The sequence below is a fragment of the Atta cephalotes genome (genome assembly GCF_000143395.1).
Source record: "Atta cephalotes unplaced genomic scaffold scaffold00083, whole genome shotgun sequence".
Taxonomy (NCBI): Eukaryota; Metazoa; Arthropoda; class Insecta; order Hymenoptera; family Formicidae; genus Atta; species Atta cephalotes.
This window is the reverse complement of record NW_012130147.1, coordinates 16,144-26,053: the sequence shown is the minus strand read 5'-3', so window position 1 is coordinate 26,053 and position 9,910 is coordinate 16,144. Positions and strand designations below refer to the sequence as shown.

General features: G+C 31.8%; 2 protein-coding genes across 2 annotated transcripts in view; one reads left to right on the top strand and one right to left on the bottom strand.

Moving 5' to 3' along the window:
* Window positions 1–618, bottom strand: part of LOC105624579 (sorting nexin-12) — a 3,741-nt gene extending 3,123 nt beyond the window's left edge. The window contains exon 1 of the mRNA XM_012205934.1: window positions 454–618. Coding sequence (XP_012061324.1) covers window positions 454–618 — 165 coding nt within the window. The remainder of the gene's footprint in view (window positions 1–453) is intronic.
* A 6,274-nt stretch (window positions 619–6,892) lies between these two features.
* The window catches only part of LOC105624577 (ATP-binding cassette sub-family E member 1), a 4,544-nt gene continuing 1,526 nt past the window's right edge, over window positions 6,893–9,910 (top strand). The window contains exons 1-6 of the mRNA XM_012205933.1: window positions 6,893–7,105; window positions 7,329–7,544; window positions 7,654–7,861; window positions 7,983–8,169; window positions 8,293–8,699; window positions 8,952–9,264. Of these exons, the coding sequence (XP_012061323.1) occupies window positions 6,893–7,105; window positions 7,329–7,544; window positions 7,654–7,861; window positions 7,983–8,169; window positions 8,293–8,699; window positions 8,952–9,264 (1,544 nt within the window). The remainder of the gene's footprint in view (window positions 7,106–7,328; window positions 7,545–7,653; window positions 7,862–7,982; window positions 8,170–8,292; window positions 8,700–8,951; window positions 9,265–9,910) is intronic.

Genomic DNA, 9,910 nt, shown 5'->3' with positions numbered 1-9,910 from the left:
TATATATATATATATATATATATATATATATATATATATAATGCAAATACACATATGCACATATAAATTATTCATTAAATAGCTATTCTTCAATTTTCTAATGTTACAGTTTCATACTTTTATTGCTTCAAATATAAAGTTTGTCTGAATTTATGATATTAATGTCGATATATAAAAATAAAAAAATATCAATACCAATTAGATTTTTGAGCAATTTATAAATTTGTTTTGAAATCTAAACAATAAATGTATGTCAGTCTTTATCAATATGATAGCGGGAACAACCCACGATATGTCTAATGAATCAGTAGACATGACTGAATTGTGATTATTCGATGTGTCTGTTTTATTGTTGCGGACGTAAAAAAATATTGACAAGACTAAATTTCGACAGATGTGTGAAACGTTTAATAAATTTGCACAAATGTATATAAAGCAATAGATATTACTCACTCTCATACGAACTTCATAATCGGTATAACGTTTCTTGCCGACACCATGTGTAATCGGATTAATAACATCGATTTCAAGGAAATTTGCAGGCGCCGCATAAGCGTCGTCCAATGTTTGTTTTTTCACATTTAAGCGTCGTGTTGCGTCTACGGTTGTATCCGCCATTTCAATTACAAATTTCAATTAAATATGTGTTCGTTTTGGTAAATTTCGTTTCTAGTAAAAGCTCGAAAATACTACCGATATGCAACGAATGCTATGAAGTACCATCAGAAATGACAGCGCTTAGTAACTTGACACGATTCGTTTTTCTCTCTCTCTGTCGATCTCCTTCTCTCATCCTCTACTACGTCACATATTACACGCGCCCTCGTGCGAATAATGCATACACCACACACACACACACACACACAAATAAACGCGCGCGCGCGCGCACACACACACAAATACACACGCGCGCGCACACATACACACACGCGCGCGCACCACACACACACACACACACACACACACACGTACGTACGTACGTACGTTATGCCTTTAACTATAGAAAAATAGACAGCTAACAGCAACTTTAGAGTAGTAATTAATAGTAATTAAGACGTATTATGCCATCGTGAACCAATTGGGAAATGTGAATTAAAACTAATGTATTGATAAGAAAAACACAACTCCGAGGATCGATTCTGTATCTTGAAACGAGGGAAAATTATAAAAGTGAGAGAATTAACTAGAATACTAATAATTTCATTGGTCAATACCAAATAAATTTGCTCACTTTTATAATTTTCACCTTGTTTGAAAATACAGACTCGATAGGCCTAGAATTCATAGGCGGGTATTCATAATTGATTCCTATTTCAAGACCGTCTTAAGTAATGTCTTAAGACGTTAATGCTTAAGACGTTAATGTCTCTGATTGGTTCGTGACTTCTTAAGACTGTACTTAAGACGGTCTTGAATATAAAATCTGAATCCGGCCATAGTCAGATCTTATATTCAAGACGATCTTAAGTACGATCTTAAGAAGTTATGAGTCGTGTTTTTTTTATCAATACATTAGTTTGCTGTATCGATACATTAGCTAAATATCGGCCTTAAAACATTTTTGAATATAAGATCTGGGGATCGATTCTGTATCTTGAAACGAGGTGAAAGTTACAAAAGTGAGCAAATTTACTAAGTGTTGACCAATAAAATTATCAATATTCTAGTAAATTCGCTTACTTTTGTAATTTTCGTCTTGTTTCAAGATACAGATCAGTCCTAGATATTAGAGTGGATACAAAGTGAGTAGCGTGTGCCTAACGCTGATTGGTTATGCCTTTGAGTTTATTTACTGTAACTTAGACGAAGACAACATTAAAGAAAGAAGAGGTTAAGACGAGGAATTGCGTCGTGTAGATGTAAAACACTAAATAACGATTTCCGGTTAATCACTCTCTTTATACCCACTCTACTAGATATAACCATCGACGAGATACTATTAAAGACCGACATCTTTAAGCCGATGTTCATGATGCTAGAAATTGGACCGAGATTTCGGACAGAGAAAAATTAACAAATCATATTTGAACAATTTGATCACATAACCATTGCGATTGGTCAATTCTTTCTTTATCCGAAGTCTCGGATCGATTTTTAACATCGTAGACACAAGGCTTTACGGGAGTTCGCGTCTTCGTGAACATTAAAGTAATTAAGAATTAAAAACTGATAATATTGTACTAATTTTATGATTTATTAGTTTAGTAGACGTATTTATACATTTAGAATTCAATAATATTTGATTTTTTTTCAAAATTATGATTTCAGTGTTATCGTCAAAGTTTGATTATCAACAGCGATGATATCTACAGAGAAAAAATTGTAATTTTTTTGCAATATATAGGATATTATAATTTTGTAAGTATGCATATTTATTTATGGAACATTTATGTAATAAAAAATTATGAATTTAATAATGTATGAGCCAAATATTTATGTTAATAAATTGTACGTTATATGTGAAAGCTTGTGCGTTACTTACGTCACAATTTAAGACTAATATCGATTTCGGTTGGAAACACCAATGTGCACTGGTGCATGCCAAGACTGTTGTACATGGTTAATACCACCGCGGCAGTGTATGTTTCGTCAGGCGAATACGAAATGTGAACCTTATTACCGACTTATAATACTGGTCGCGTGCAATACATGATCGCAGTCATCTAATATTTGAAGAATAGTTTTGCCATTTTCGACTGTTTGCATCATTCACGATTTTCGAGAAATCTATCCGGTTTGAGATAACCTATTTTCACTAGAAAGCCTCACAAGGAGAGAGTGGCAAATTGTATCACGTGATTGCACCACGTCCAATCAGGACGTCACGAGATGACCAGTTTTCTCCAATCTCTTCTATGCCTTTGAAGCTTTGATGCCCATATCCAATCAAAGAAGACGAATTACATAATGCAGTTTGCCATTCTCTCCCTGAGGCTCTCTAATTTTCATCTTCTTCTTTGTGCTTTTTTGGGATACAAATAGTCACGTTTACCTCGATTTTATTGCGGCTTCCTTTTTAAATAGTACGAGTAGATATAATGTAAATACATAATAAAAATATAAATATTAAATATTATAATATTATATTATTATATTATATTAAATATTATATTACTATAGTTTTAATTTAATCTGCAAAACTCATTTCATGTTTCATCGGATATTTTTTGCATGATTTCTTCAATGTAATTTTTTATTTTCGCTCTGTCTTCTTTTTATGTTCTATCAATATTAATTCGTCATCGTCATTTGATGATGATGGTGTTAAAAATTCCAGGAGCATATAAATCACTCATAAAATCAAAATTGACTACAGGTTGGATATCAATTTTCAGATGAAGGCTATGTTTGGCTACGATCCACTTGCTGCTACGAATGTTTCGAAGCATTTTCTAATTGGTCAGGTAAAATTCTTTCTCAATTGATCAAGTAAAAGTTTCGAAGCGTTTTTAGCATCAAGTGAATCGCACCTGAAATCAGACATTAGCGACAAAATTAATACCACGTGATCACACACGCTGCTTTTCAGCGTCTCATAAAAGCCCAATTACCAACTGGTCCCAACAAATTTGTCGGGACTACTTTGTGTACACTTGTGCGGTGTAATCCAGACGAACATGCGACACTGACAAGAAATTGCACCATTCAATCAGTCGAACACACCAGTTGCACTGACATCCGAAATGTGCAGTCGGTACGTCCTAGCCGAAATCACTATGTATGCAAAAACGAAATGGAAATTATCAAATACATGTTTTATTAAGAGTACAATATTGGAGATTGTACGATTTAATCTGTTTTTAATACATTTTTACGGCAATTTTTGTATATGATAACTTTATGTGCAATAGTGCATCCAAGCCGAAATCGCTATATAAATAAGTATTACGACAATTCTTGTGCTTCCTATCTCGTTGGTGATATAACAGAGAAACACCACTGAGCATATTTAAAGATTATAATTAAATCGTCCAAAAAAAAAATCGTGACCTGTGTTTACATCTGTCATTTCGTAAATGGAGTGCGATTCCTATAACAGTAGTGTTTCTATTGACTACACAGAAATACTGATTCTCTTTAAAGATTACAATATATATATCAAGAATTAAAAATAATGATATTTACCGAAATTAGAAGATTAATGATATGATTACATGTAACGCGATACAGAAACTAATTAGGGCTACGTTCCAAAATTTCCTCTCTGAGGAAAATTTTATTCGAAATATATAGTACATGTAATATATACTATAGCATATAGAGTAAAATCTTCCTCGGAGAGGAAGTTTTGGAACATAGCCTAAGTAACTATAAAAACCGTACAAACCGTGCCACTTGCTTCTTTTTTCCTTTATTACTACTCTATGTAGCGCACCTCTGTGAAGTTGGCACCTCATTTTCAAAAAATGAAATTTTGATCGAAGTTCCGAATGCACCTCGAAGAGTTCTGGAGTTCCTGCCCAAAATTAAGAATAGTTCCGGCGAATTAATATAAAAAAAAAAAAATTAAAAAGTTTGGAGTGCTAACTTCACAAAACGAAGAACGAAAAATCGCGATATCTTCTAAACCATTAAACCTAACGTCTTAAATGATAATAACTTTTGATAGAATTCTTGGGGTGCTATCCAGAACTCTCAATAGAACTGCCGTAATGTTAAAAAAATTTTTGTCCCTCAGATGTGACAGAATCAGATATTCAAAAAATTACGATATCTTTTAAACTGTTAGTCCTAACGCTTCGAACTTTAAGAGCTTTCGTCAGAACTCGCGGGGGTCGACAGAACTTTTTTCTAAATTTTTTCTGGCAATTCTGTCGACAGTTCTGAGTAGTACCGCGCGAGTTCTAACGAAAGTTATTAACACTCGAAGCGTTAGGACCAACAGTTTAAAGGATATCGTTATTTTTTGAGTAATTGATTGTGTCACATCTGAAGGACAAAAATTTTTTTAACATTACAGCAGTTCTGTTGAGAGTTCTGGATAGCATCCCAAGAATTCTATCAAAAGTTATTATCATTTAAGGCGCTAGGTTGAATGATTTAGAAGCTATTGCAATTTTTCGTTTTTCGTTTTGTGAAATTAGCCCAAATTTTTTAATTTTTTTTTTTATATTAATTCGCCGGAACTATTCTTAATTTTGGGTAGGAACTTCAGAACTCTTCGAGGTGCATTCGGAAACTTTGACCAAAATTTCATTTTTTGAAAAATGAGATGCCAACATCACAGAGGTATGTAGCGCGACATGGGCCAGTAATAAATTCACGTTACTAAGCACTTTTTAATCAAATTAATTGATTTAAATGCAATTATTAAGTAAATTCATTGAAAAAATAAGAGTATTGATAAAATGTACATAAAAATAATATAAATCAATATATTAAAAAAAATTAATAATAAAGTTTATTTACTAGAATACAGAGTCTGGCAATCGGTCCTAAATATGGATGGACACATCTGTGCGTTTCTGCCGCATATTTGCACTAATGCAACAAAAACGACAGAGAGAATAAATCCGACACAAAGGTTGTAAAGAATCTGATAGGTAAGTAAATAAAGCAAAATACTATAGTATTATAATAAATACAAAATCCAAAATAGAAAGTAGAACAATAGTGTAAATAGTATTTATAAGCATAAAAGTATTATAATAATAATTTTCTGTATTTATAAGATACACAATATCTTTTGCGTAATAAAATGTTCCAATTCATGGAAGATAGGTAATACAATGCATTATCTTTCTAAAAATTGTGAAAGACTTGTGTGATGATTGGTTCCGTCATTTTTAGGGAGGGTCTAACTTCTGATCCAATAAAAAGAAATCTATAAAACCGGACTCTATTCTAGGAACACTAGTATAGGTATGTAGTGTCGATAATGCCGGTTCTACATTAATTGCAAGCTGATCATAAATTTGTTGTGGCAGCCAATCTGAAGCTTGGATTTTGAAATAAACGTTTCATATTAGCTGTCGCAACAAACTTGCAATCAGCTTGCAACTAATGTAGAACCAGCTTAATGGATAATTGGAACGCAACTTGTGTCGTGTGCACGAATGTGTCTAGGAATATTGCAATTGGAAAGCACCTAATATAGGATTCTACCCTTATTATAGGAACACTGCGGTTACAGAAAAAAGGCTCTCATGTCCTTTCTCAGGTTTCTCTCTGCTCATAGACACGCTTATTCCTTAGCGTTGTCTTCTTCCACCATGGCTGATAGTATAGCATAGGAATTTGGAGTCACTTCCTTTGAATTCTTCCACGTTTTAGAATCATTTAATCGGTATGCATTGATATATCGTATTACATTGTTTCTGTTCCAACTTTTTATATGAGATAAATTATTTTAAAATATTATTATAATAATATTGATATAATTTATTTCGGAAGTATTTTGAAATTTTGGCAATTACGAATTGAATTATAGGTTATAAGTGGAATTAACAGCTTTTACGTTCATGACAATTAATGTGACAATCAATGTGACAGTCAATGTGTAAATTTAATGCATTTTTGCTTCTTCGTATTTTTCTTACTTATTTAGTCTTTATTCAGTTTTTTCTTTTGCTTTTTCAGTTTGCTTAAGTGACACATTTAGGAGCAACATTTTTGTTGCCAAATTTGTTCATTTCACAAAAAAACATCTTTGGTATTTTTTAATCCATTTTTATGATTGTGTATGCTAAACTAAACAATTATTTTATTTTTAATTTATTTTATATTTTTTGTCTACGTCTGTTATTTTATTTTATACCATATTTTTTATGATTTTTATGACTTTTTTTATATGGTTTATAGTTTTGTCCTATAATATATTTGATATATTTCATGTATCAATTTATTTATGATATAGTCAATTTTTAAAATTTTTCTAAATTAGCATATCATTATGCCGCCAAAAAAATCAATGGAGGAGACGGATCGTTTGACCCGTATAGCGATTGTGAATTCTGACAAATGTAAACCTAAACGATGTAGACAAGAATGTAAGAGATCTTGTCCTGTAGTACGAATGGGAAAACTTTGTATAGAAGTTAATCCAAACAGTAAAATAGCAGCCATCTCTGAAGAACTATGTATTGGTTGTGGTATCTGTGTCAAGGTAATTTCATTCTATAATAAAATTATATAATGATTTTATATAATGATATAAAAGACTTTTGATGCAATGAATAACTCTTTCTATTAAACTTTGAGATATTTAGAATGAGGATTAAAGAGAAGTACTCAAGATTACTTACGTATAATTATTATCTCGAAATATTAATTACAATAATAATAAATAATTTTTAGTATTGATAATGATAAAAGATTGTTTCTTGTAGAAATGTCCGTTTGAAGCGATATCTATTATTAATCTTCCTAGTAATTTAGAGAAGGAAACAACGCATCGTTATTCTAAGAACTCATTTAAGTTACACAGACTTCCTATTCCACGCCCTGGTGAAGTTTTAGGGCTCGTAGGAACTAATGGAATTGGTAAATCGACTGCCCTTAAAATTTTAGCTGGGAAACAAAAACCAAATTTGGGAAGATATTCTGTATGTGTATATTCCTATATCTCATAATACATATAACACATATGTATGTGCACTTATTATTAAAATGGATAATAAAGCAATAGCATGAAAAACTTTTTTATTCAAATAGGATCCACCAGACTGGACAGAGATTTTGAGCCATTTTAGAGGTAGCGAGTTACAAAATTATTTTACAAAAATTTTGGAAGATGATTTGAAGGCTCTTATTAAACCTCAATATGTTGATCAAATTCCTAAAGCTGTGAAAGGTACTGTGCAGCAGCTTTTAGATAAAAAAGATGAATGCAAGAATCAGATGGAAATTTGTGAAATGCTCGGTAAATACGAATTTTTATCTTTTTTTTTCATCATTGTTTTCGTTAAGATTGATTTGAGACACTGGTAGAAAAATTTTGATAATCTCTGTTCTATACCTTCATTGATACATATTTTTTTCAGATTTGCTACATATACGTGATCGAGGTATCGAAGCACTTTCTGGTGGTGAACTTCAACGGTTTGCTTGTGCAATGGTATGCATCCAAAATGGAGATATTTTCATGTTTGATGAGCCTTCTTCTTATCTAGATGTCAAGCAGCGTCTCAATGCTGCTGTGACTATTAGGTCTCTTATTCATCCAGACAAGTAAATATTTGTAAAAAGATGATTAATTTTTATTAAATTGTTAATATTTAAATTTAATAAATAAATTTATTAATTTATAAATTTAAGTTTATAAATTTATTAATTATTTGTTTAATATATCAGGTTCATAATAGTTGTGGAGCATGATTTATCGGTTTTGGACTATTTATCTGATTTTATTTGTTGCCTATATGGAGTTCCTGGGGCATATGGCGTTGTTACCATGCCTTTTTCCGTAAGAGAAGGGATAAACATTTTCCTCGATGGGTTTGTTCCTACGGAAAATTTACGATTTCGTGAAGAATCTCTCGTATTTAAAGTGGCAGAAAGTGCAACTGAGGAAGAAGTGAAACGCATGAATCATTACGAGTATCCTGCTATGACGAAAACAATGGGAACGTTCAAATTGAATGTCGAGAAAGGGCAATTTACCGATTCGGAAATACTCGTTTTATTAGGAGAAAATGGGACTGGTAAAACAACGTTTATTAGAATGCTGGCTGGTAACTTACCTCCAGATGATGGATCAGGTATGCTTGTATGTGTGAAAGTATAAGTAGATGTAGTATCTGTCATTAGCAGTAGGACTACTTAAAAAGCAGTGTAAATTCTATGACATTTTCGATTAAATAAATGGGATAAAATAAATCTTTATTTACATGATGCTTTATGACGATCTTTTTTTTTATTCAAATTTTTTCTTAAATGTTATTTAAGATTTATATAATAATTCTAACAGTCTGCTTGATATAAATTGTATTAATGAAATTGCTATTTTGCAGAAAGTATTCCTCAATTGCACATCAGTTATAAACCACAAAAGATAAGTCCCAAATCTCAAGGTATTGTCAGGCAGCTATTACACGAGAAGATCCGAGATGCATACGTGCATCCTCAATTTGTAACTGATGTAATGAAGCCTTTGAAGATTGATGACATTATGGATCAAGAAGTGCAAAATCTTTCTGGTGGAGAGTTACAACGAGTTGCATTAGCTCTTTGTCTAGGAAAACCAGCTGATGTTTATTTAATTGATGAACCATCCGCATATTTGGATTCCGAACAACGTTTAGTTGCTGCAAAAGTCATCAAGAGGTACGTAATAAATAAATATTCTTTTTGGAAAGATATGAATGCATTAGTAAATTAATATTAAAAATAATTTATTTCACTTCAGCATATACAATAGCCAAAGAAGAGACTTGATTTACAAAACTTTTTCATTCTTAATTTTTACCTACTTTTCCGTCCATATCTCTTATGCCCATTTTACTTACAATATTTTATCTTTCTATCCACCCTTATTCTTTTTTCTTTGTTTTTATTTTTTCTCTTTATTCTATTATCATTGTATTCACAGCTTACCCAATTAACATTAAATACTTCTGAAAGGTTCATAAAATGTTCCTAAAATCCCAAAATAACTTTTTCCCAGATTCTTACTTACGAGTTAATGCATCTCTGTCGTGACTCTCTTGATGGAGATGTATTTTGTTCGTGGGTGAGTGATTGTTGTAATATATTGTACTATTCTGAATCTTTTATTGCTATATGAACATTTTGTGAAATTTCTTTTATTGTTCCGGAATATTCGGCACATTGGCAATACAAATCGAACCTTATATATAATTTCTTACAATGCTCCTCAATCCGCATCTGTATACAATATTATATGCTACTATCCTTTTAAATCTCCTTTTTCTCTGTGCTCCTTGTTTCATTTACTTCCTCTCTCTCTCTC